The following is a 26,500-nucleotide window of genomic DNA, read 5'->3' on the forward strand; positions in this document are numbered from 1 at the left end:
TTGGGTTTAGGGTTGTGATTGGGGTTGGGTTTAGGGTTGAGGATTGAGGTTGTGTTTAGGACTAGGGTTGGGGTTCCGTGTGGATTTAGGGTTGTGATTGGGTTAAGGATTGAGGTTGAGTTTAGGGTTAGGGTTGGGGTTCCGTGTGGTTTTAGGGTTGTGATTGGGGTTAAGTGAATGGTTTTGGCCCCGAGGGTTGGGCTGACGTCGTACTTTCAGGGTCCCCCCACCGGTCCCCAGCGCTGCTCCCCAATGCTCCCCGAGTCCTTGCGGTGCTGCTGAGCCGCAGCCGGACCCCGATCCCGTTTTGGGGTGGGATGGGGGGGTGCAGTTTGGGGCGTGCCGAAGGTGCGGGGTTGGGCCGTTGTGTCATTCCGCGGGGGCGGGGAAGGGAAAGGTTTTAAACGCGGCCCGGGCCGGGGCAGGAAAGAGCGGCAGAAGCGTCGGAACCGCCGGTACCTGCAGGGCGCAGCCGGACCGACACCGCCGCGGGGAGGGAGGTAGGCGGGGATGGAACGAGCGAGCGGGGCCGAGCGGAGGATGCGGGAGCGACGCCAGGAACGACAGGAATGTGGCTCCACCCGCACCTGACTGAGGACAGAGCGGGTGTGGGGGGGAGGAACGGAGCGGGCTGTAGCGGGGGAGGTGGGGGGAATGAAGGGGGCCGGGGGTGGGGTGGGGGTGAGGGGTGGGGGTCCCGTCTGGGCACGGTGCAAACCCTAAACCTAAACCCAAACCCAAACCCTAAACCTAAACCCAAAACCTAACCCTAAACCTAAACCCTAACCTTACCTGAACACTAACCCTACTCCAACCCTACCCCTAACACCTAAACCCTAACCCTAACCTCTAACCCTAAACCCTAACCCTAACCTGTCTGGGCATGGAGCGAACCCTAAAACCTAACCCAAACCCTAAATCCTAACCCTAGACCTTAAACTCTAAACCCCTAACCCTAACCATAAACCTTAAACCGTAAACCCTAACCCTAAACCCTAAACCTAGACCTTAAACCCTAACCCCTAACCCTAAACCGTAACCCTAACCCTAACCCCTAAACCTAACCCTTAACCCTAAATCCTAACCCCTAACCCCTAAACCCAAACCCTAAACCTAAACCCAAACCCTAATCCTAACCCTAAACCCTAACCTTACCTGAACACAAAACCTAACTCCAACCCTAAATCTAAACCTTAAGCCTAAACCCTAAATCTAAACTCTAAACTTACCCGAACACTAACCCAACTCCAAGCCTACCCATAAACCCAAACCCTAACACTAAACCTAAACCCAAACCCTAATCCTAACCCTAACCTTACCTGAACACAAACCCTAACTCCAACCCTAAATCTAAACACTAACCCTAAACCCTAACTCTAAACTCTAACCTTACCTGAACACTAACCCAACTCCAAGCCTACCCCTAACCCCTAAACCCTAACCCTAACCGTCTGGGCATGGAGCGAACCCTAAAAGCCAAACCCCTAACCCTTAACCCTAAACCCTAAACCCAAACCCCCAACACCTAACGCCCAAACCTCTAAACCCTAACCCTAAAACTCTAACTCCTAACCCTAAAACTCTAACTCCTAACCCTAAACCCCAACCCTAAACCCTAAGCCTTAAGCTTTAAACCCCAAACCCCTAACCCTTAACCCTAAACCCAAACCCAAACCCTAACCCTAAATCCTAACCCAAACCCTAACCCTAACCCTAAACCCTGACCCAAACCCTAACCCCTAAACCCTAACCTCTCACCCTAACCCCAAACCCTTAACCCCTAACCCCAACCCCTAACCCCCAAACCTCTAAACCCTAACCCCAAACCCTAACCCCAAAACTCTAACCCAAACCCCTAACCCCCAAACCTCTAAACCCTAACCCCAAAACTCTAACTCCTAACCCTAAACCTTAAACTTACCCAAACCCCAACCCCAAACCCAAACCCCTAACCCTAACCCCCAGCCCCTAACCCAAACCCAAACCCCTAACCTTAACCCCCAGCCCCTAACCCTAACCCAAACCCAAACCCCTAACCCTAACCCCCAGCCCCTAACCCTAACCCAAACCCATTGTCCGGTGTCCCCTTGTCACATCCCACCCCTCCCTCCCACCCCCCCAATTCTCGCCCCTCTGCCGCCCCCCAGGACCGACCCACATCGGCCCCGACGCCCGAAGCCGCCCCCGCAGCGCCCGGCCCCGCTCCCCACCCGCAGTTCCGCCGATACCCCCACCCCAAAGCGGAGCTCCCCGCCCGTCGGACCAACCCGGCCCCCTTCCCTCCCTCCCACCCCCTTCCCTTTCCTGGGCACGGAGCCGGGGGGGTTGGGCATAGTGCCGGGGGGGGGGGGGGTGGGTATGGAGCCGAGAGGGTGGGCATGGAGCCGAGGGGTGGGCACGGAGCCGGGAGGGGTGGGCAAAGAGCCGGGGGGGGTGGGCACGGAGCCGGTGGGGTGGGCAAAGAGCCGGGGGGGTGGGCATAGAGCCGGGGATGGGTGGGCATAGAACCGGGGGGTTGGGCATAGAGCCGGGGGGGGTGGGCACGGAGCCGGGGGGGTGGGCAAAGAGCCGGGGGGGTGGGCACGGAGCGGGGGGGGTGGGCACGGAGCCGAGGGGTGGGCACGGAGCCGGGAGGGGTGGGCAAAGAGCCGAGGGGGTGGGCATGGAGCCGGGGGGGGTGGGCACGGAGCCGGTGGGGTGGGCAAAGAGCCGGGGGGGGTGGGCACGGAGCCGGTGGGGTGGGCAAAGAGCCGGGGGGGTGGGCACGGAGCGGGGGGGGGGTGGGCATAGAGCCGGGGATGGGTGGGCATAGAACCGGGGCGGGTGGGCATAGAGCCGAGGGGGTGGGCACGGAACCGGGGGGGCGTGGGCACGGAGCCGAGGGGTGGGCATAGAGCCGGGGGGGGTGGGTATAGAGCCGGGGGGGGTGGGTATAGAGCCGGGGGGGGGTGGGTATAGAGACGGGGGTGGTGGGCACGGACACAGGGGGGATGGGCATAGAGCCGCGGGGGTGGGCATAGAGCCGAGGGGGTGGGCACGGAGACGGGGGGGTGGGCATAGAACCGGGGGGTGGGGGGTTGTGCGGCTGGGTGAGGAGCTACTGGTGATGCTGCGTGTGGAGCAGGGCGAGGAGCAGAGCGTGGAGCAATGAGCTCAGCAGTGCCCAAAGCGATGCACGGAGCAATGAGCTCAGCTGTGCCGAAAGCAATGCACGGAGCAATGCACTGAGCAATGCCCAAAGCAATGCATGGACCAATGTGTGGAGCAATGCCCAAAGCAATGCACAGAGCAATGAGCTGAGGAACGCACGGAGCAATGCACAGAGCAATGCATGGAGCAATGCGCAGAGCAGTGAATGGAGCAGTGAGTGGAGCTATGCATGGAGCAATGCATGGGACATTGCTGGGGCAATGCAGGGAGCAGCGAGCAGAGAAATGCATGGAGCAATGCATGAAGCAATGCCCAAAGCAATGCATGGAGCAGTGCATGGAGCAATACACAGTGCAGTGCACACCATCATCAGGCTGTGCCATGTGCAGTGTTGTGCTGTGCTGTGCAGTACAGGGCAGCGCTATGCAGTGCTTTGCAGTGCTATGCAGTGTTGTGCAGTGCAGTGCTATGCAGTGCTGTTCAGGGTTGTGCCATGCAGTGCTGTGCAGTGCAGTGCTGGGCTGGGCTGTGCAGTACAGCGCTGTGCAGTGCTGTGCAATGCAATGCTGTGCAGTGTTATGCAATGCAATGCTGTGCAGTGTTATGCAGTGCAGTGCAGTGTTATGCAGTGCTGTGCAGTACAGTGTAGTGCTTTGCAGTGCTGTGCAATGCAGTGCTGTGCAGTGCAGGGCTGTGCCATGTTGTGTAGTGCCGTGCTGTGCAGTGCAGTGCTGTGCAGTGTGGTGCAGGGCTGCGCTGTGCCATGCAGGGCTGTGCAGTGCAGTGCAGGGCTATGCAATGCTATGCAGCACAGTGCAATGGTGTGCAGTGCAGGGCTGTGCCATGTTGTGCAGTGCTGTGCTGTGCCATGCAGGGCTGTACAGTGCAGTGCAGGGCTATGCAATGCTGTGCAGTGCAGGGCTGTGCCATGTTGTGCAGTGCCATGCTTTGCAGTGCTTTGCAGTGCTGTGCAGTGCAGTGTTGTGCAGTGCAGGGCTGTGCCATGTTGTGCAGTGTTATGCAGGGCTGTGCAGTGCAGGGCTGCGCTGTGCCATGCAGGGCTGTGTAGTGTTTTGCAGTGCAGTGCTGTGCAGTGCAGGGCTGTGCCATGTTGTGCAGTGCCGTGCAGGGCTGTGCTGTGCCATGCAGGGCTGTGTAGTGTTTTGCAGTGCAGGGCTGTGCAGTGCAGGGCTGTGCCATGTTGTGCAGTGCTGTGCTATGCAGTGCGGTGCAGGGCTGTGCTGTGCCATGCAGGGCTGTGTAGTGCTGTGCAGTGCAGTGCTGTGCAATGCAGGGCTGTGCCATGTTGTGCAGTGCCGTGCAGGGCTGTGCTGTGCCATGCAGGGCTGTGCTGTGCAGTGCAGGGCTATGCAATGCTATTCAGTGCTGGGCTGTGCAGTGCAGTGCTCTGGTGTGCAGTGCTGTGTTGTGCTGTGCAGTGCAGTGCTGTACAGGGCTGTGCTGAGGAGCACCCTGAGGGCAGCCTGGAGCCGCCCTGCCCAGAGCTCACCTTACTCACAGTTTCCATGGGGCTGATTGTGTGCAATGGAAGGGAGCAGCAGAGCAGCGTCTCTCCCTCCCCTCCACCTTCCACCCCACTCCTTCCTCTCTGTGCCCCCCCATTCCCTCCCCACTGCTTCCTCCCCGTGCCCCCTCAACGTTCTGCTGAGCTGTGAGCCTTCTTTCCCTCCGGCCCCATGGAGGCTCAGTGCCAAACCCGCGCCCTGCCCCACTTCGTGGTGCAGGTTTGGGGCTATGGAAGCACAGAATCAGAGCAGCAGAGATGGTTCCGTGCTCAGGGTCCTGCAGGGTGAGCTGGGGCTGCACGGGGCCCTTTGGTGCCCGCTCTGCTCAGGGTGCACACGTGTGCATGCCCACAGCTGCGCCACTCTGCTGATGTTTGCTCTGCCGGCGCCAGGCCGGGCTGTGAGCTCAGGGCGGGACGCATGCACAGCTGCGATGCAGGCAGTCCTCACCTGCTGCAGCCACAGCAATGCACTGTTTCTATGCCTCACATTGCAGTCCCGCTCCCAGCACAGCCCCCACATCACCACAGAACACGGAGCCATGGAGTGGCTGGGTTGGAAGCAGCCTTCACAATCACAGAAGTGCTGCATGGTTGGGCATGGTTGGGCTGGGAACCCCCCTGCTGTGTGCTGGGTGACCCCCACCAGCTCCGGGCCCCATCCGCAGCCCCCTCCAGCAATGGGGCACCTTGGCTCTGATGTCAGTTTAAAGCCTTTCCCTCTGGTTTGCACAGCACAGTGCTCAGCCACCCCCTGCAGCCCCTCGGCTCTGGGGAAGGGATTCCCCCCTTCATCCAACCCCACTCCCCCCTGTCAGTTTAAAGCTGTTCCCTCTGGTTTGCACTGTTTAGTGCTCAGCCACCCCCTGCAGCCCCTTGGCTCTGGGGAAGGGATTGCCCCCCTCATCCGACCCCACTCCTCCCCATCAGTTTAAAGCCTTTTCCTCTGGTTTGTAGGGTGCAGTGCTCATCCACCCCCTGCACACCCAGCAGCTCTCCAAACACATCAGAGGTCGGCACTTCCCACACCCCACTGGGGTCTGTGGAGCTCACCCTCTCCTCCATGCCTTATGGGGGGCTTTGATCACCTCACCCCGCTGCCCCCAGCTGCGGCCCTGAGCTCTGTCCATCACAGCATCCCATCCTTGTGTGTCCTGCACGGAGCCAGCTCAGCAGCTCAGGGAGCAGCAGAGTTGTTCCTGCAATGGGGCTGGCTCTGTGCAGCGGGCAGATGCTCCGTGCTCAGCCCATGGCTGCTCAGCTTCTCTGCCCCTGGGATACTTCTCCTTTTCTTCCCCACACGAATCATAGAATCATAGAATGACCCGGGTTGGAAAAGACCTTGAAGATCATCAAGTCCAACCGCAGCCCAACCAGAACCCTATAACCATAGTACCCTATAACCATAGTACCCTATAACCATAGTACCCTAACTCTAACAACCCTACACTAAATCATATCCCTCAGTGAGTTTGAGAAAAGCCGATTTCTCACTGATTTCCCCCTTCTCTCCCCCATTCTTTCCCCTTTCTTCTCACTGATTTCCCCCTTCTCTCCCCCATTCTTTCCCCTTTCCACAGATTACTGTGAACGGGACACGGCACAGAGGGAGCAGGAGGATGGCAAGCAAGGCACTGCTGAATGGGACAGCCATGAATGGGACAGCCATGAACGGTCACAGTGAGCACAGGGATGCAACAGGAGCAAACTGCCTGCCTGGTAAGAAGGCAGCAGCTGGCAGGGATGTGGCAGCAGTGAACCCCAGCGCAGCACCCTCGGCAGCAGCTGGCAGGGATGCAGCAGCAACACAGAGCAGCGGCACAGCCGGCAGCATCGCTGGGGTGTACATAGAGGCTTCAAAGAAGATGATGAGTTTTTACGATGCCACTGAAGAGCACCTGCTGAACATGGAGCCCACACTGCTCCTCCTCGAGGCGCAAGCGGCTACAGGTGGCATTGCTGATGTGGGGCAGAAGTCACTCGTGTCTGTGGCAGAGGCCGTGCGGAGGGGGCTAGTGGGGCTGGAGCTGAAGGAGAGGCTGCTGGCTGCCGAGAGAGCGGCCTCCGGTTTCGTGGACCCCTACACGGAGGAGCAGATCCCTCTGTTCCGGGCGCTGCAGAAGGAGCTGCTCGGGAGGGAGCAGGGCCTGCGGCTGCTGGAGGCCCAGCTGGCAACCGGGGGCCTCATTGACCCAGCCACGGGTGAGCGGCTTCAGGCAGAGGCTGCCTATAAGAAGGGCTTCTTGGATGAGGAGATGGGGCAGCTCCTGTCTAACGGCGGTGAGGAGAGCAAAGGGTTCCTCGACCCCAACAGCATGGAGAGGGTCAGCTACGCGGAGCTCAGGGGGCGGTGTGTGGTGGATCCAGCCTCGGGGTTCCTCCTCCTGCCCCTGCAACTCACATTCGTGGGGCTGGGAGGGCGAGTGAGCGGCACGGAGCTGCACGATGCCGGCATCATCGGCCCCGATGTGCTCAGGGCTCTGCAGGAGGGGAAGGTGTCAGCCCGGGAGGTGGCCGAGGACGACGCGGTGCAGCGGTTCCTGTGTGGCACAAGGAGTGTGGCCGGCGTGGTTCTGGCCTCTGGGGAGCGGAGGAGCCTTTACCAGGCACTGCGGGAGCACCTTCTGCTGCCCGGTGCTGTGCTGGCGCTGCTGCAGGTGCAGGCCTCCATTGGCAGCCTGACCGACCCTGTGCAGAACAGGAGCTTCTCCGTGGATGAGGCCGTCAGGAGTGGCCTTGTCGGCCCCGAGCTGCATGAGAAACTATCTTCAGCAGAGCGGTCCATCAGCGGGTACCGGGACCCCTGCACCGGGGACATGCTGTCCCTGTTCCAAGCCATGAGCAAGGGCTTCGTCCCCAGGGACCACGGCCTCCACCTCCTGGAGGCTCAGGTGGCCACTGGTGGTGTCATCGCTCCGGGACGGCACTTCCGTGTCCCTGCAGAGACTGCGTGCCACTGGGGGTACCTGGATGAGAGCACCCTGCAGCTCCTCACCAATCCCACCGAGGACACCAAAGGGTTCTTCCATCCCAGCTCCCAGCAGAAGCTGAGCTATGCAGAGCTGCTGGCGCTCTGTGTCACCGACCCCAGCACCGGGCTCCTGCTGCTGCCGCTTGGTGATGGACCCGAAGGGACGCGCCTCTTCCTCGACCGCAGCACCGAAACGGCTCTGGAGAACACGAAGGTGCCCATTGCTGTTGGCAAGTTCAAAGGAAAGTCAGTGTCCCTCTGGAAGCTCCTCTTCTCTGACTACATGCAGAGCGAGCAAAGAGCTGCCCTCAGCCGGCAGTACCTGGAGGGGGAGCTCTCCATGCAGGAGATGGCCGAGGCCGTCCGTGCCGCCATTGAGGAAACAGCTTCTGCAGCCAACATCACCTTTGAAGGACTGAGGGGGCGCGTGACCGCCGACCAGCTCCTGAGCTCCGAGATCATCAACAAGGACCTGTTCAAGAAACTGAAGGAGGGGGAAACATCAGCCAAGGAAGTAGTGGGCATGGACACGGTCAGGAAGTACCTGGAAGGGACGGGGAGCATCGCTGGGCTGCTGCTTCCTGAGTCCCAGGAGAAGATCAGCATCTACCAGGCCAAGAGGAAAGGGCTCTTGAGGCCAGGGACGTCGCTGATCCTCCTGGAGGCACAGGCTGCCACCGGCTTCGTCATCGACCCGGTGGCCAACAAACATTATTCCGTGGATGAGGCTTTAAGGGCAAACGTCATCGGCCCCGACGTCTATGACAAGTTGCTGTCAGCAGAGAAATGTGTCACTGGGTACCGAGACCCCTGCTCAGGGGACAAGATCTCACTGTTCCAGGCCATGAAGAAGGAGCTGATTGTCAAGGAGCACGGCGTGCGCCTGCTGGAGGCCCAGATCGCCACCGGTGGCATCATTGACCCCGTGCACAGCCACCGCATCCCTGTGGAGGTGGCCTACAAGCGCGGTTACCTGGACAAGAAGATGATGGTCATCCTGTCTGACCCCAGCGACGACACCAAGGGCTTCTTCGACCCCAACACAGAGGAGAACCTCACCTACCTGCAGCTGAAGGAGAAGTGTGTGACGGAGCCGGGCAGCGGGCTCTGCCTCCTCCCCCTGAACAGCAGGAGGCGGCAGTTGGTGGACGCTGCCACGCGAGAGCTGTTCTGCAGCTCCTGGCTGCCCGTCCGCTTCGGGCGTCTGCGTGGGGAAAGGGTCTCTGTGTGGGAGCTGCTGACCTCCGAGTACTTCAGCGAGGGGCGGCGCCGGGAGATCTTCAACCACTACCGGCTGAAGAAGCTCAGCCTGGAGCAGATCCGGGCCATGCTGGAGGAGGAGATGAAGAAGTGGGCCCCCATCAAGTTCCCGGCCCTGAGGGGCAGTGTCAGTGCGTACCACCTGATGGAGACGGGCATCATCGACAGGGCTCTGCTGGAGGAGGTGCTGGAGGGCTCTGTCAGCCCCGAGGAAGTCTTGCGCATGGACTCAGTCAGAAAGTACCTCTATGGCTCTGGTAGCATCGGGGGCATTGTGCTCCAGCCCTCGAACCAAAGGATGAGCATCTATGAGGCCATGAAACAGAACATCATGGTACCCGGAGTAGCCCTACCACTCCTGGAGGCTCAGGCTGCCACGGGCTTCATCATTGACCCCGTGAACAACCAGAAGCTCCGTGTGGATGAGGCCGTCAAGGAGGGCATCGTCGGGCCGGAGGTGCATGAGAAGCTGCAGCAAGCAGAAGGGGCAGTGTCGGGCTATAAAGACCCCTACACAGGCAAGAAGATACCCCTCTTCCAGGCCATGAAGAAGGGTCTGATTGCGGACAAGCAGGCCATGCAGCTGATGGAGGTGCAGATGGCGACTGGAGGCATCATCGACCCAGAGTGTGGCCACCACGTCCCCATTGAAGCTGCCCAGAAGCGCGGGTGCCTGGATGAGGACACGAGCAGAGCCCTTTCTGAGCCCAGTGACAGCAACAAAGCCTTCTGCATCCCAGATAGCAAGGAGAACGTGAGCTACGCTGAGCTCATCCAGCGCTGCCAGAAAGATGAGGTGTCTGGCTTCCACCTGCTGCCTCTGCTGCAGACTGCTGCTCCTGCCTACACGGATGAGCAAATCCAGCAGCTCTTTAAGGAAACCATAGTGAAGGAGAAAGGAATCTCCCTCTGGGCACTCATTCACTCCGGGTACTTCACCGAGGAGCAGCGGAAGGACTTTGTGGAGAAGTTCCGGGCGAAGGAAATGTCACTGCAGCAGCTGATTGCTCTGGTGCTTGAGCTGGTGGGGGAGATGGAAATGAAAGCCCGCACCCACATCATGTTGGGGGGTCTGCGGGGCAGCGTCCCCGCTGTCTGGCTGCTGGAGGCCGGCATCATCACAGAGAAGATGTTTGAAGAGCTGGCTCAGGGCATCCGAACTCCCGAGGAGGTGGCTGAAGAGAGCAGCGTGAAGAGGTACCTGCAGGGCACGGGCAGCATCGCTGGGGTGCTCGTAGAAGCGTCCAAAACAAAGATGAGTTTTTACGATGCCATGAAGAACAACCTCCTCCTGCCCGGGGCCGCCCTGAAGCTGCTGGAAGCTCAGGCGGCTACAGGGTACCTCACTGACCCCGCCACGAGCCGCAGGCTCAGCGTGAGGGATGCTGTGCAGGCAGGCATCGTTGGTGAAGAGCTCACAGAGATGCTGCTCCGTGCGGAGAGGGCGGTGGTGGGCTACACAGACCCCTACACCAGGAGCCCCATCTCCCTGTGCCAGGCTGTCAGGAAGGAGCTGGTTCCCATGGCTGACGCTGTGCCTTTGCTGGAGGCCCAGCTGGCCTCAGGGGGGGTCATCAATCCCATCCACCACCACCACCTCCCGCTCCAGGCTGCGTACAAGTACGGCTTCTTCGATGAGGACTTGAACCAAAGCCTCATGCAGCTGAACGACAGCACCAAGATCTTCTTTGATCCAAACACGAAGGAGAATGTGACCTACCAGCAGCTGAAGGACCGGTGTGTTCACGAGGCTGAGACAGGCCTCTGGCTCCTTCCTCTGTCCAAAGATGCCATGTTCTGTGTGGACGACCAAACCATGGAGGTGCTGAAATCTGTGACCGTCTGCGTCAACGTGGGGCGGTTCAAAGGGCAGACGGTGTCCGTCTGGGACCTCCTCAACTCCGAGTACATCACAGACAGCAAAAGGAGAGAGCTGGTGCAGAAGTACAAAGATGAGAATGCCGAAGCACTGCAAGAAATCATAACCATCATCACCATGATTATCAAAGAGACCGAGACGCAAGGCAAGAAGTTTGCATTCAAAGGCCTGAGGAAAAAGGTGTCTGCCAGCGATCTGTTCCGGTCCCATCTGATAGACAAAAAAACCCTCGATGAGCTCAACCAGGGGAAGAAAACGGTCCAAGAAGTCACCAAAATGGACTCCGTCCGCCTATACCTGGAAGGCAGCAATTTCATAGCAGGGGTCCTCATCCAGCCAAGCAATGAGAAGATGAGCATCTACCAGGCCATGCGCAAGGGCATCCTGAGGCCGGGCACGGCGCTGGTGCTGCTGGAGGCGCAGGCTGCCACCGGCTTCATCATTGACCCGGAGAAAAACAAGAAGTTCTCAGTGGAGGAGGCACTGAAGGCTGGGCTCATTGGGTTGGAGATTCATGAAAAGCTGCTCTCTGCTGAGAGGGCAGTGACGGGCTACACCGACCCCTACACAAAAGCACCCATGTCCCTCTTTGAAGCCATGAACCAAGGGCTGATCGTGAAGAGCCACGGCGTGCGCCTGCTGGAGGCACAGATCGCCACCGGCGGCATCATCGACCCTGTGCACAGCCACCGCATCCCCGTCGAGGTGGCCTACGAGCGTGGGTACTTCAACGAGGAGATGAACCGCGTCCTGTCTGACCCCAGCGACGACACCAAGGGCTTCTTCGACCCCAACACGCACGAGAACCTCACCTACATGCAGCTCCTGGAGAGGTGCGTTCAGGATGCAGAGACGGGGTTGTACATGCTACAGGTTGTGCAGGAAGGGGGAAAATACTTCTACATTGATGAGCTGACAAGGCAAGTTCTGCAGTCAAAGCCTCTTCAAGTGAAAGTTGGAAGATTCAAAGACCAAACAGTGTCTGTCTGGAACATTCTCTACTCTCATTATATCTCTGAGCAGAAAAGGAAAGAACTATTAAAGCAGTACAAATGCAAGACTCTTAGTCTGGAAGACCTCATAGCTCTCATCCTCAAAATAATTGAGGAGACGGAGCAAAAAGGAGAAGCCCTCAAAGTTAAAGGGCTGCGGGGTGAGGTGTCAGTGTCGGAGCTGTTCAACTCAGAGATCATTGACAAGAGAACTCTGGATCAGCTGCAAGACGGGAGCCTGACACTTGACAGCCTCATCAAGAAGGACGCAGTCAGAAGGTACCTGGACGGCACCGGGTGCATCGCTGGAGTGCTGCTGCCATCAAGGAAAGAGACAATGAGCATCTACCAGGCGCTGCAGAGGGGGCTTCTCTCTGAGCAGTGTGCGCTGGGGCTGCTGGAGGCGCAGGCTGCCACCGGATTCCTCATCGACCCACTCACCAACAAGAAGCTCTCTGTGGATGAAGCCGTCTCATCCGGGCTGGTGGGCAGCGAGATGCATGAGAAGCTGCTATTTGCAGAGAAAGCCGTGACGGGATACACAGATCCCCAGGCAGGCACGAAGCTCTCCCTCTTCCAGGCCATAAGGAATAAGGTAGCAGCCAAGGAGCACGGTGTGCGCCTGTTGGAGGCACAGATTGCCACTGGGGGGATCATTGACCCCGTGCACAGCCACCGCCTGCCTGTGGAGGTGGCCTACCGGCGCGGCCACCTGGACGGGGACACATTCCTGCTGCTTTCTGATCCCGACCACGGCAACAAAGGGTTTATAGACCCAAATATCCACGAGAAAAGCAGCTACAGTCAGCTCCTGAAACGGTGTTCTAGAGACAAAGACACGGGGCTGTACCTGCTGCCGGTCCTGGAGAAAGAAGAGGATTATTTCTACATTGATGAGCAAACAAAGAAAGCACTGCTGTCAACAAAGGTAGAGGTGTCTGTTGGGAAGTACAAAGGGAGTGAATTATCCTTGTGGGAACTTCTGTGCTCTGAGTACATCACAGAAGAGAAAAGAAAAGAACTCGTGCAAAAATACAAAGAGGAATCCCACCACATTATACAGAGAATCATTGACATCATATTAAACATCATCAAAGAGAAAGAACAGAACAGAAGCGACGTTTGGTTCCAAGGCATCAGACAGCAAATAACAGCGTCAGAACTTTTCAGCGCACAGATAATAACAGAAGAAACCATGGAAAAACTAAAGGAAGGAAAAGAGACTGCAGAAGAAATAGCACAGAAGGAGAGCGTGAGACGATACCTCGAGGGAACGGGCAGCATTGCTGGCGTGCTGGTGCCCTCCAAGGCTGACCCCACCAAGATGGAGAAGATGAGCATCTACCAGGCCATGTGGAAAGGCATCCTCAGGCCGGGGACAGCCCTGGTGCTGCTGGAGGCACAGGCTGCCACCGGCTTCATCATCGACCCAGTAAAGAACCAGAAGCTCTCTGTGGACGAGGCTGTCTCCTCCGGGCTGGTGGGCAGCGAGCTGCACAAGAAACTGCTCTGTGCAGAAAAAGCTGTGACGGGATACAGCCACCCATGCACAGGACAGAAGATGTCCCTCTTCCAGGCCATGAAGAAGGAGCTGATCGTCAGGGAGCACGGCGTGCGCCTGCTGGAGGCCCAGATCGCCACCGGTGGCATCATCGACCCCGTGCACAGCCACCGCCTGCCCGTCGAAGCCGCCTACCAGCGGGGCTACTTTGACCACGAGATGAGCCGCGTCCTATCGGACCCCAGCGACGACACCAAGGGCTTCTTCGACCCCAACACGCACGAGAATCTCACCTACGTGCAGCTCCTGCGCCGCTGCGTGCCTGACCCGGACACGGGGCTGCTGATGCTGCAGCTGATGGACAAGGGCTCGGTGCTCTACCAGCTGAGCGAGGATGCCCGCAAAGCCCTGCAGGCCGCCCGCACCAGCGTCAATGTGGGGCTCTTCCAGGGCCAGAGCGTCACCCTCTGGGAGCTCCTCTTCTCTCGCTACGTCCCCGAGCACCAGCGCCAGGACCTCCTGCGCAAGTACAAGGCGGGGACGCTGAGCATCTCCCAGATGACCGACCTTCTCTACGCCATCGTCAGCGGTGCTGCTGGTCGGGGCCATTCCGCCTCCACCCCGGAGACAACGCAGAAGCAGGAGGCCCCAGCTCCAGCCCACAATGGTGATGCTGGCAGCTCCAAGCATGATGGCAAGAGCCAAGTGGACGTGGCCGAGGTCACACAGCAGGAAAGGGAGCTGGAGCTGGAGCTTGAGCTGGAGCGGGCCCTGTCGTCACGCAGCATCCAGGTGGCGGGCGGCGACTTCCACGGCAGGAACGTCTCCCTCTGGGAGCTCCTCTACTCCAAGTATGTCTCAGAGGCCAAGCGGCACGAGCTGCTGGGGAAGGCCCGTGATGGCAGCCTGTCGCTGGACGAGCTGGCCAAGCACCTGGCCCTCCTGGTCCAGGAGGCAGCGGAGCACAGCACCAAGGTGACGTTCCGGGGCCTCAGGCGGCAGGTGACCGCCTCAGACCTGCTGGACTCGGGCATCATTGACAAGGACACTCTGGCCGACCTGGTGCAGGGCTCCAAGACGGTGGAGCAGGTGACGCAGATGGCCTCCGTCAAGCGCTACCTGGACGGCACGGGCTGCATCGCCGGCGTGCTGGTGCCCTCCAAGGCCGACCCCAGCAAGACAGAGAAGATGAGCATCTACGAGGCCATGCGCAAGGGCATCCTGAGGCAAGGCACAGCCCTGGTGCTGCTGGAGGCGCAGGCTGCCACCGGCTTCCTGGTCGACCCGGTAAAGAACCAGAAGCTCTCCGTGGACGAGGCCGTCTCCTCCGGGCTGGTGGGCATTGAGCTGCACGAGAAGCTGCTGTCGGCTGAGAGGGCCGTCACGGGCTACACCGACCCCTACAGCGGCGCCCAGATCTCCCTCTTCCAGGCCATGAAGATGGAGCTGATCGTCAGGGAGCACGGCGTGCGCCTGCTAGAGGCCCAGATCGCCACCGGCGGCATCATCGACCCCGTGCACAGCCACCGCCTGCCTGTCGAAGCCGCCTACCAGCGGGGCTACTTTGACCACGAGATGAGCCGTGTCCTGTCTGACCCTAGTGATGACACCAAGGGCTTCTTCGACCCCAACACGCACGAGAATCTCACCTACGTGCAGCTCCTGCGCCGCTGCGTGCCCGACCCGGACACGGGGCTGCTGATGCTGCAGCTGATGGACAAGGGCTCGGTGCTCTACCAGCTGAGCGAGGATGCCCGCAAAGCCCTGCAGGCTGCCCGCACCAGCGTCAATGTGGGGCTCTTCCAGGGCCAGAGCGTCACCCTCTGGGAGCTCCTCTTCTCTTGCTACGTCCCCGAGCACCAGCGCCAGGACCTCCTGCGCAAGTACAAGGCGGGGACGCTGAGCATCTCCCAGATGACCGACCTTCTCAACGCCATCGTCAGCAGTGCTGCTGGTCGGGGCCATTCCGCCTCCACCCCGGAGACAACGCAGAAGCAGGAGGCCCCAGCTCCAACCCACAATGGCGATGCTGGCAGCTCCAAGCATGATGGCAAGAGCCAAGTGGACGTGGCCGAGGTCACACAGCAGGAAAGGGAGCTGGAGCTGGAGCTTGAGCTGGAGCGGGTCCTGTCGTCACGCAGCATCCAGGTGTCAGACGGCGCCTTCCACGGCAGGAACGTCTCCCTCTGGGAGCTCCTCTACTCCAAGTACGTCTCAGAGGCCAAGCGGCACAAGCTGCTGGGGAAGGCCCGTGACGGCAGCCTGTCGCTGGACGAGCTGGCCAAGCACCTGGCCCTCCTGGTCCAGGAGGCAGCGGAGCGCAGCACCAAGGTGACGTTCCGGGGCCTCAGGCGGCAGGTGACCGCCTCAGACCTGCTGGACTCGGGCATCATTGACAAGGACACTCTGGCCGACCTGGTGCAGGGCTCCAAGACGGTGGAGCAGGTGACGCAGATGGCCTCCGTCAAGCGCTACCTGGACGGCACGGGCTGCATCGCCGGCGTGCTGGTGCCCTCCAAGGCTGACCCCAGCAAGACAGAGAAGATGAGCATCTACGAGGCCATGTGCAAGGGCATCCTGAGGCAAGGCACAGCCCTGGTGCTGCTGGAGGCGCAGGCTGCCACCGGCTTCCTGGTCGACCCAGTAAAGAACCAGAAGCTCTCCGTGGACGAGGCCGTCTCCTCTGGGCTGGTGGGCATTGAGCTGCACGAGAAGCTGCTGTCGGCCGAGAGGGCCGTCACGGGCTACACCGATCCCTACAGCGGCGCCCAGATCTCCCTCTTCCAGGCCATGAAGAAGGAGCTGATCGTCAGGGAGCACGGCGTGCGCCTGCTGGAGGCCCAGATCGCCACCGGCGGCATCATCGACCCCGTGCACAGCCACCGCCTGCCCGTCGAAGCCGCCTACCAGCGGGGCTACTTTGACCACGAGATGAGCCGTGTCCTGTCTGACCCTAGTGATGACACCAAGGACTTCTTCGACCCCAACACGCACGAGAATCTCACCTACGTGCAGCTCCTGCGCCGCTGCGTGCCTGACCCGGACACGGGGCTGCTGATGCTGCAGCTGATGGACAAGGGCTCGGTGCTCTACCAGCTGAGCGAGGATGCCCGCAAAGCCCTGCAGGCCGCCCGCACCAGCGTCAATGTGGGGCTCTTCCAGGGCCAGAGCGTCACCCTCTGGGAGCTCCTCTTCTCTCGCTACGTCCCCGAGCACCAGCGCCAGGACCTCCTGCGCAAGTACAAGGCGGGGACACTAAGCATCTCCCAGATGACCGACCTTCTCTACACCATCGTCAGCGGAGCTGCAGGTCGGGGCCATTCCGCCTCCACCCCAGAGACAACACAGCAGCAGGAGGCCCCAGCTCCAGCCCACAATGGTGATGCTGGCAGCTCCAAGCATGATGGCAAGAGCCAAGTGGACGTGGCCGAGGTCACGCATCAGGAAAGGGAGCTGGAGCTGGAGCTTGAGCTGGAGCGGGCCCTGTCATCGCGCAGCATCCAGGTGGTGGGCGGCGACTTCCACGGCAGGAAGGTCTCCCTCTGGGAGCTCCTCTTCTCCAAGTACGTCTCCGAGGCCAAGCGGCACGAGCTGCTGGGGAAGGCCCGCGATGGCAGCCTGTCGCTGGACGAGCTGGCCGGGCTCCTGGCCCTCCTGGTCCAGGAGGCAGCGGAGCGCAGCACCAAGGTGACGTTCCGGGGCCTCAGGCGGCAGGTGACCGCCTCAGACCTGCTGGACTCGGGCATCATTGACAAGGACACTCTGGCCGACCTGGTGCAGGGCTCCAAGACGGTGGAGCAGGTGACGCAGATGGCCTCCGTCAAGCGCTACCTGGACGGCACGGGCTGCATCGCCGGCGTGCTGGTGCCCTCCAAGGCCGACCCCAGCAAGACGGAGAAGATGAGCATCTACGAGGCCATGCGCAAGGGCATCCTCAGGCCGGGCACAGCCCTGGTGCTGCTGGAGGCGCAGGCTGCCACCGGATTCATCGTCGACCCAGTAAAGAACCAGAAGCTCTCCGTGGATGAGGCTGTCTCCTCTGGGCTGGTGGGCATCGAGCTGCACGAGAAGCTGCTGTCGGCTGAGAGGGCCGTCACGGGCTACACTGACCCTTACAGCGGCGCCCAGATCTCCCTCTTCCAGGCCATGAAAAAGGAGCTGATCGTCAGGGAGCACGGCGTGCGCCTGCTGGAGGCCCAGATCGCCACCGGCGGCATCATCGACCCCGTGCACAGCCACCGCCTGCCCGTCGAAGCCGCCTACCAGCGGGGCTACTTTGACCACGAGATGAGCCGCGTCCTATCGGACCCCAGCGACGACACCAAGGGCTTCTTCGACCCCAACACGCACGAGAACCTCACCTATGTGCAGCTCCTGCGCCGCTGCGTGCCCGACCCGGGCACGGGGCTGCTGATGCTGCAGCTGATGGACAAGGGCTCGGTGCTCTACCAGCTGAGCGAGGATGCCCGCAAAGCCCTGCAGGCCGCCCGCACCAGCGTCAATGTGGGGCTCTTCCAGGGCCAGAGCGTCACCCTCTGGGAGCTCCTCTTCTCTCGCTACGTCCCCGAGCACCAGCGCCAGGACCTCCTGCGCAAGTACAAGGCGGGGACACTAAGCATCTCCCAGATGACCGACCTTCTCAACGCCATCGTCAGCGGTGCCGCAGGTCGGGGCCATTCCGCCTCCACCCCAGAGACAACACAGCAGCAGGAGGCCCCAGCTCCAGCCCACAATGGCGATGCTGGCAGCTCCAAGCATGATGGCAAGAGCCAAGTGGACGTGGCCGAGGTCACGCATCAGGAAAGGGAGCTGGAGCTGGAGCTTGAGCTGGAGCGGGCCCTGTCATCGCGCAGCATCCAGGTGGCGGGCGGCGACTTCCACGGCAGGAAGGTCTCCCTCTGGGAGCTCCTCTTCTCCAAGTACGTCTCCGAGGCCAAGCGGCACGAGCTGCTGGGGAAGGCCCGCGATGGCAGCCTGTTGCTGGACGAGCTGGCCAAGCACCTGGCCCTCCTGGTCCAGGAGGCAGCGGAGCGCAGCACCAAGGTGACGTTCCGGGGCCTCAGGCGGCAGGTGACCGCCTCAGACCTGCTGGACTCGGGCATCATTGACAAGGACACTCTGGCCGACCTGGTGCAGGGCTCCAAGACGGTGGAGCAGGTGACGCAGATGGCCTCCGTCAAGCGCTACCTGGACGGCACGGGCTGCATCGCCGGCGTGCTGGTGCCCTCCAAGGCTGACCCCAGCAAGACGGAGAAGATGAGCATCTACGAGGCCATGCGCAAGGGCATCCTCAGGCCGGGCACAGCCCTGGTGCTGCTGGAGGCGCAGGCTGCCACCGGATTCATCGTCGACCCAGTAAAGAACCAGAAGCTCTCCGTGGATGAGGCAGTCTCCTCCGGGCTGGTGGGCATCGAGCTGCACGAGAAGCTGCTTTCGGCCGAGAGGGCCGTCACGGGCTACACTGACCCCTACAGCGGCGCCCAGATCTCCCTTTTCCAGGCCATGAAGAAGGAGCTGATCGTCAGGGAGCACGGCGTGCGCCTGTTGGAGGCCCAGATCGCCACCGGCGGCATCATCGACCCTGTGCACAGCCACCGCCTGCCCGTCGAAGCCGCCTACCAGCGGGGCTACTTTGACCACGAGATGAGCCGCGTCCTATCGGACCCCAGCGACGACACCAAGGGCTTCTTCGACCCCAACACGCACGAGAATCTCACCTACGTGCAGCTCCTGCGCCGCTGCGTGCCCGACCCGGACACGGGGCTGCTGATGCTGCAGCTGATGGACAAGGGCTCGGTGCTCTACCAGCTGAGCGAGGATGCCCGCAAAGCCCTGCAGGCCGCCCACACCAGCGTCAGCGTGGGGCTCTTCCAGGGCCAGAGCGTCACCCTCTGGGAGCTCCTCTTCTCTCGCTACGTCCCCGAGCACCAGCGCCAGGACCTCCTGCGCAAGTACAAGGCGGGGACGCTGAGCATCTCCCAGATGACCGACCTTCTCAACGCCATCGTCAGCGGTGCTGCTGGTCGGGGCCATTCCGCCTCCACCCCGGAGACAACGCAGAAGCAGGAGGCCCCAGCTCCAGCCCACAATGGCGATGCTGGCAGCTCCAAGCATGATGGCAAGAGCCAAGTGGACGTGGCCGAGGTCACACAGCAGGAAAGGGAGCTGGAGCTGGAGCTTGAGCTGGAGCGGGCCCTGTCATCGCGCAGCATCCAGGTGGCGGGCGGCGACTTCCACGGCAGGAAGGTCTCCCTCTGGGAGCTCCTCTTCTCCAAGTACGTCTCCGAGGCCAAGCGGCACGAGCTGCTGGGGAAGGCCCGTGACGGCAGCCTGTCGCTGGACGAGCTGGCCAAGCACCTGGCCCTCCTGGTCCAGGAGGCAGCGGAGCGCAGCACCAAGGTGACGTTCCGGGGCCTCAGGCGGCAGGTGACCGCCTCAGACCTGCTGGACTCAGGCATCATTGACAAGGACACTCTGGCCGACCTGGTGCAGGGCTCCAAGACGGTGGAGCAGGTGACGCAGATGGCCTCCGTCAAGCGCTACCTGGACGGCACGGGCTGCATTACCGGCGTGCTGGTGCCCTCCAAGGCCGACCCCAGCAAGACAGAGAAGATGAGCATCTACGAGGCAATGTGCAAGGGCATCCTGAGGCAAGGCACAGCCCTGGTGCTGCTGGAGGCGCAGGCTGCCACCGGCTTTCTTGTCGACCCAGTAAAGAACCAGAAGCTCTCTGTGGACGAGGCCGTCTCCTCTGGGCTGGTGGGCATCGAGCTGCACGAGAAGCTGCTGTCGGCCGAGAGGGCCGTCACGGGCTACACCGATCCCTACAGCGGCGCCCAGATCTCCCTCTTCCAGGCCATGAAAAAGGAGCTGATCGTCAGGGAGCACGGCGTGCGCCTGCTGGAGGCCCAGATCGCCACCGGCGGCATCATCGACCCCGTGCACAGCCACCGCCTGCCCGTCGAAGCCGCCTACCAGCGGGGCTACTTTGACCACGAGATGAGCCGTGTCCTGTCTGACCCTAGTGATGACACCAAGGGCTTCTTCGACCCCAACACGCACGAGAATCTCACCTACGTGCAGCTCCTGCGCCGCTGCGTGCCTGACCCGGACACGGGGCTGCTGATGCTGCAGCTGATGGACAAGGGCTCGGTGCTCTACCAGCTGAGCGAGGATGCCCGCAAAGCCCTGCAGGCCGCCCGCACTAGCGTCAATGTGGGGCTCTTCCAGGGCCAGAGCGTCACCCTCTGGGAGCTCCTCTTCTCTCGCTACGTCCCCGAGCACCAGCGCCAGGACCTCCTGCGCAAGTACAAGGCGGGGACACTAAGCATCTCCCAGATGACCGACCTTCTCAACACCATCGTCAGCGGAGCTGCAGGTCGGGGCCATTCCGCCTCCACCCCAGAGACAACACAGCAGCAGGAGGCCCCAGCTCCAGCCCACAATGGTGATGCTGGCAGCTCCAAGCATGATGGCAAGAGCCAAGTGGACGTGGCCGAGGTCACGCATCAGGAAAGGGAGCTGGAGCTGGAGCTTGAGCTGGAGCGGGCCCTGTCATCGCGCAGCATCCAGGTGGTGGGCGGCGACTTCCACGGCAGGAAGGTCTCCCTCTGGGAGCTCCTCTTCTCCAAGTACGTCTCCGAGGCCAAGCGGCACGAGCTGCTGGGGAAGGCCCGCGATGGCAGCCTGTCGCTGGACGAGCTGGCCGGGCTCCTGGCCCTCCTGGTCCAGGAGGCAGCGGAGCGCAGCACCAAGGTGACGTTCCGGGGCCTCAGGCGGCAGGTGACCGCCTCAGACCTGCTGGACTCAGGCATCATTGACAAGGACACTCTGGCCGACCTGGTGCAGGGCTCCAAGACGGTGGAGCAGGTGACGCAGATGGCCTCCGTCAAGCGCTACCTGGACGGCACGGGCTGCATCGCCGGCGTGCTGGTGCCCTCCAAGGCCGACCCCAGCAAGACGGAGAAGATGAGCATCTACGAGGCCATGCGCAAGGGCATCCTCAGGCCGGGCACAGCCCTGGTGCTGCTGGAGGCGCAGGCTGCCACCGGATTCATCGTCGACCCAGTAAAGAACCAGAAGCTCTCCGTGGATGAGGCTGTCTCCTCTGGGCTGGTGGGCATCGAGCTGCACGAGAAGCTGCTGTCGGCTGAGAGGGCCGTCACGGGCTACACTGACCCTTACAGCGGCGCCCAGATCTCCCTCTTCCAGGCCATGAAGAAGGAGCTGATCGTCAGGGAGCACGGCGTGCGCCTGCTGGAGGCCCAGATCGCCACCGGCGGCATCATCGACCCCGTGCACAGCCACCGCCTGCCCGTCGAAGCCGCCTACCAGCGGGGCTACTTTGACCACGAGATGAGCCGCGTCCTATCGGACCCCAGCGACGACACCAAGGGCTTCTTCGACCCCAACACGCACGAGAACCTCACCTATGTGCAGCTCCTGCGCCGCTGCGTGCCCGACCCGGGCACGGGGCTGCTGATGCTGCAGCTGATGGACAAGGGCTCGGTGCTCTACCAGCTGAGCGAGGATGCCCGCAAAGCCCTGCAGGCCGCCCACACCAGCGTCAGCGTGGGGCTCTTCCAGGGCCAGAGCGTCACCCTCTGGGAGCTCCTCTTCTCTCGCTACGTCCCCGAGCACCAGCGCCAGGACCTCCTGCGCAAGTACAAGGCGGGGACACTAAGCATCTCCCAGATGACCGACCTTCTCAACGCCATCGTCAGCGGTGCCGCAGGTCGGGGCCATTCCGCCTCCACCCCAGAGACAACACAGCAGCAGGAGGCCCCAGCTCCAGCCCACAATGGCGATGCTGGCAGCTCCAAGCATGATGGCAAGAGCCAAGTGGACGTGGCCGAGGTCACGCATCAGGAAAGGGAGCTGGAGCTGGAGCTTGAGCTGGAGCGGGCCCTGTCATCGCGCAGCATCCAGGTGGCGGGCGGCGACTTCCACGGCAGGAAGGTCTCCCTCTGGGAGCTCCTCTTCTCCAAGTACGTCTCCGAGGCCAAGCGGCACGAGCTGCTGGGGAAGGCCCGCGATGGCAGCCTGTCGCTGGACGAGCTGGCCGGGCTCCTGGCCCTCCTGGTCCAGGAGGCAGCGGAGCGCAGCACCAAGGTGACGTTCCGGGGCCTCAGGCGGCAGGTGACCGCCTCAGACCTGCTGGACTCGGGCATCATTGACAAGGACACTCTGGCCGACCTGGTGCAGGGCTCCAAGACGGTGGAGCAGGTGACGCAGATGGCCTCCGTCAAGCGCTACCTGGACGGCACGGGCTGCATCGCCGGCGTGCTGGTGCCCTCCAAGGCCGACCCCAGCAAGACGGAGAAGATGAGCATCTACGAGGCAATGTGCAAGGGCATCCTGAGGCAGGGCACGGCCCTGGTGCTGCTGGAGGCGCAGGCTGCCACCGGCTTTCTTGTCGACCCAGTAAAGAACCAGAAGCTCTCTGTGGACGAGGCCGTCTCCTCTGGGCTGGTGGGCATCGAGCTGCACGAGAAGCTGCTGTCGGCCGAGAGGGCCGTCACGGGCTACACCGATCCCTACAGCGGCGCCCAGATCTCCCTCTTCCAGGCCATGAAAAAGGAGCTGATCGTCAGGGAGCACGGCGTGCGCCTGCTGGAGGCCCAGATCGCCACCGGCGGCATCATCGACCCCGTGCACAGCCACCGCCTGCCCGTCGAAGCTGCCTACCAGCGGGGCTACTTTGACCACGAGATGAGCCGTGTCCTGTCTGACCCTAGTGATGACACCAAGGGCTTCTTCGACCCCAACACGCACGAGAATCTCACCTACGTGCAGCTTCTGCACCGCTGCGTGCCCGACCCGGACACGGGGCTGCTGATGCTGCAGCTGATGGACAAGGGCTCGGTGCTCTACCAGCTGAGCGAGGATGCCCGCAAAGCCCTGCAGGCCGCCCGCACCAGCGTCAATGTGGGGCTCTTCCAGGGCCAGAGCGTCACCCTCTGGGAGCTCCTCTTCTCTCGCTACGTCCCCGAGCACCAGCGCCAGGACCTCCTGCGCAAGTACAAGGCGGGGACACTAAGCATCTCCCAGATGACCGACCTTCTCAACGCCATCGTCAGCGGTGCCGCAGGTCGGGGCCATTCCGCCTCCACCCCAGAGACAACACAGCAGCAGGAGGCCCCAGCTCCAGCCCACAATGGCGATGCTGGCAGCTCCAAGCATGATGGCAAGAGCCAAGTGGACGTGGCCGAGGTCACGCATCAGGAAAGGGAGCTGGAGCTGGAGCTTGAGCTGGAGCGGGCCCTGTCATCGCGCAGCATCCAGGTGGCGGGCGGCGACTTCCACGGCAGGAAGGTCTCCCTCTGGGAGCTCCTCTTCTCCAAGTACGTCTCCGAGGCCAAGCGGCACGAGCTGCTGGGGAAGGCCCGCGATGGCAGCCTGTCGCTGGACGAGCTGGCCGGGCTCCTGGCCCTCCTGGTCCAGGAGGCAGCGGAGCGCAGCACCAAGGTGACATTCCGGGGCCTCAGGCGGCAGGTGACCGCCTCAGACCTGCTGGACTCAGGCATCATTGACAAGGACACTCTGACCGACCTGGTGCAGGGCTGCAAGACGGTGGAGCAGGTGACGCAGATGGCCTCCGTCAAGCGCTACCTGGACGGCACGGGCTGCATCGCCGGCGTGCTGGTGCCCTCCAAGGCCGACCCCAGCAAGACGGAGAAGATGAGCATCTACGAGGCAATGTGCAAGGGCATCCTGAGGCAGGGCACGGCCCTGGTGCTGCTGGAGGCTCAGGCTGCCACCGGCTTTCTTGTCGACCCAGTAAAGAACCAGAAGCTCTCCGTGGATGAGGCCGTCTCCTCTGGGCTGGTGGGCATCGAGCTGCACGAGAAGCTGCTGTCGGCCGAGAGGGCCGTCACGGGCTACACTGACCCCTACAGCGGCGCCCAGATCTCCCTCTTCCAGGCCATGAAGATGGAGCTGATCGTCAGGGAGCACGGCGTGCGCCTGCTGGAGGCCCAGATCGCCACCGGTGGCATCATCGACCCCGTGCACAGCCACCGCCTGCCTGTCGAAGCTGCCTACCAGCGGGGCTACTTTGACCACGAGATGAGCCGTGTCCTGTCTGACCCTAGCGATGACACCAAGGGCTTCTTTGACCCCAACACGCACGAGAACCTCACCTACATGCAGCTCCTACGCCGCTGCGTGCCCGACCCCGATACAGGGCTGTATTTCCTTAAGATTTTTTCCAATTAATTAGAATTACTGCACTTTTTTTTCCTTGATATTGCATCATTTTCTTTGTTCATACTTGTTTTGCTTCTTGCATTTCTTATTCCTTTTTTTTAAACCCAGCTACCTTACTTTGTTTTTCTTATTCTCCTGAAAGCATTTTGTGTATTTCCTTCCTCGCTTTCCTTTTTTCTTAGTAGTCAGGCATGAATTATTGTTTTGAAGTGACTCATTCAAGCATTACGTTATTGTGTTTAATCCTTTCCCTTTTATTACCTGCTTGGAATTCATGAATCATCCTGGCTTATCTCATTCGTGTGCAATATATTGTACCTTTCTTCATATATGGACAGAAGTCTCTTTCAGTATTACCTGGCGTGAGAACTGAAATTTTTTTTCCCGTCTGCTGTCTATTTTTTCTGCACTGAACGTGTTTGCACTGATCTGCCGTGTCACTGACTTCGTTTTAGGTTTGCACATCTAAGGTTACCTGTAGGCACAGGTAACTAAGGGCACTAATCTGTCCTCCCCTAGGAGCAGCCCCTGTGCACGCTCTCATAACTGTGACAGCCCTGGGACCAGTTTGTTGTACAGTTCTGGGCTGAATAACTCTACATGTATCTAATAAAAGGAAACTTACAGTCCTCAGACTCATGGCCTTTGGATGTTTGTAACTGACCCAGTTATGTTTGGGAAAAGCAAGTTTTGACTGGTGTCCTTGGAGCTGATAGTAGAAAACAAAGGCGGGTGAGGTGTGGGATTTAGCAATGAGCCTCAGCGAAGCACCAGGGATGTGTGGGAGTCCCCATCCCTGGAGGTGTCCCAGAGCTGTGCAGATGTGGAACACGGGGATAGTGACCATGGCAGGGATGGGGTGGAGTTGGGCTTGGAGGTCTTATCAACCTTAATGACTGTGAATGTATGATTGTAAGAGTGGGCGTGGTGGGGTTGGATCTTTTCTAACCTGATTGATTCTGTGATGGTGGTGATGGTCCTCTCTGAAAGCAGACCTGGAGAGGGATGGCAGACCTCACCATAAGCACTGGGGGTGACAGTGACTGCGGATTATGCATAGAAAGATGGAGGTGCCCCTGCCCTTAACACGGTCGTTGGAAGTGGATCATCTTAAATGTCCCTTCCAACACAAAGCATCCTATGATAAAACACAGGAAAGGGGCTCAGCATTGAAATGTGGGCTCCAGGCAGACAGATAAGAGCCAAACCCTCCATGAGAGTCCTCGCAGGAACAGTCCTGATGCCGTGCAGAGCTCAGATAGCAAAGCTGAGATGTAACTCCACACAAGTCAACAAGTTCTGCATCTTTAAGCAAAGGAGAGGGCAGAACCAGCACCACTCACAGGCCATGATCAGCACTGAGAAAAAGAAATGAGAAAAACAAATAAAATCTTGTTTAAACACAACGCAGAAGAAAAGTGGTGAACCAATATAAATATATAAATAGGGACATAGGGCTGAGGTACTGGAACTGCTCGATCCTCTGCTCACCACGGCCTTGTGGGGAGGAGCTCACCAGGAGAACACTGCAACAGCAAAATCCAAACTGTAGCAATGCATCAGGGAGCTGCACAGGGGCAGCAGTGGTGGCAGATGGATGGACGGCTGGCGAGGTGATCCCAGAGGCCTTTGCCAACATCATAAGGTTATAGGATTCGAAAGGGAAAAGGAGGAAAGGCAAAGGGAAAGGAGGAGCAGTGGGGCTGCTCTCAGCAGGGGAGGCTGCGGGGGGCCCATGGTGGGAGCTGGGCTGTGGAACGCATGCAAACATGGGCTGGGAAGTGCTGAACACGGAAGGAGCAGATGATGGTATTAAATTATTCTGTTCAGTAAAGAATCACGCCAGCTGCAAAGGATGCAGGGAGAGCGAGCAACATGCATCCATATAATGATATATGAATAATGATGGCAGATGGCATCCCAGAGGTAAACAGGTGCGGGTGGGGAGAAGCAGCCCCAGTGTTTGCATACCTGGTGCTGAGCTGCTGATGTTCGGCAGCAAGAACTGTGATGG

The 26,500-nt window shown here is 60.5% G+C and overlaps 1 protein-coding gene across 1 annotated transcript; it reads left to right on the forward strand.

The window, feature by feature from the left end:
• The first annotated feature begins 380 nt into the window (after positions 1 to 380).
• Positions 381 to 25,121, forward strand: EPPK1 (epiplakin 1). The gene is made up of 2 exons (XM_085533951.1): positions 381 to 500; positions 6,256 to 25,121. Exon 2 carries the CDS (start codon positions 6,295 to 6,297, stop codon positions 24,493 to 24,495), a length of 18,201 nt encoding a protein of 6,066 aa, XP_085390077.1. The 5' UTR covers positions 381 to 500; positions 6,256 to 6,294; the 3' UTR covers positions 24,496 to 25,121.
• The last annotated feature ends 1,379 nt before the right edge of the window (positions 25,122 to 26,500 follow it).

The sequence above is a fragment of the Coturnix japonica genome, unplaced genomic scaffold (assembly GCF_054131305.1).
Source record: "Coturnix japonica strain WE unplaced genomic scaffold, WE-NBRP24 Scf072, whole genome shotgun sequence".
Taxonomy (NCBI): Eukaryota; Metazoa; Chordata; class Aves; order Galliformes; family Phasianidae; genus Coturnix; species Coturnix japonica.

Coding starts and splice junctions, on each gene's coding strand:
- EPPK1 (XM_085533951.1), top strand. CDS start 6,295: ATGGCAAGCAAGGCACTGCTGAATGGGACAGCCATGAATGGGACAGCC.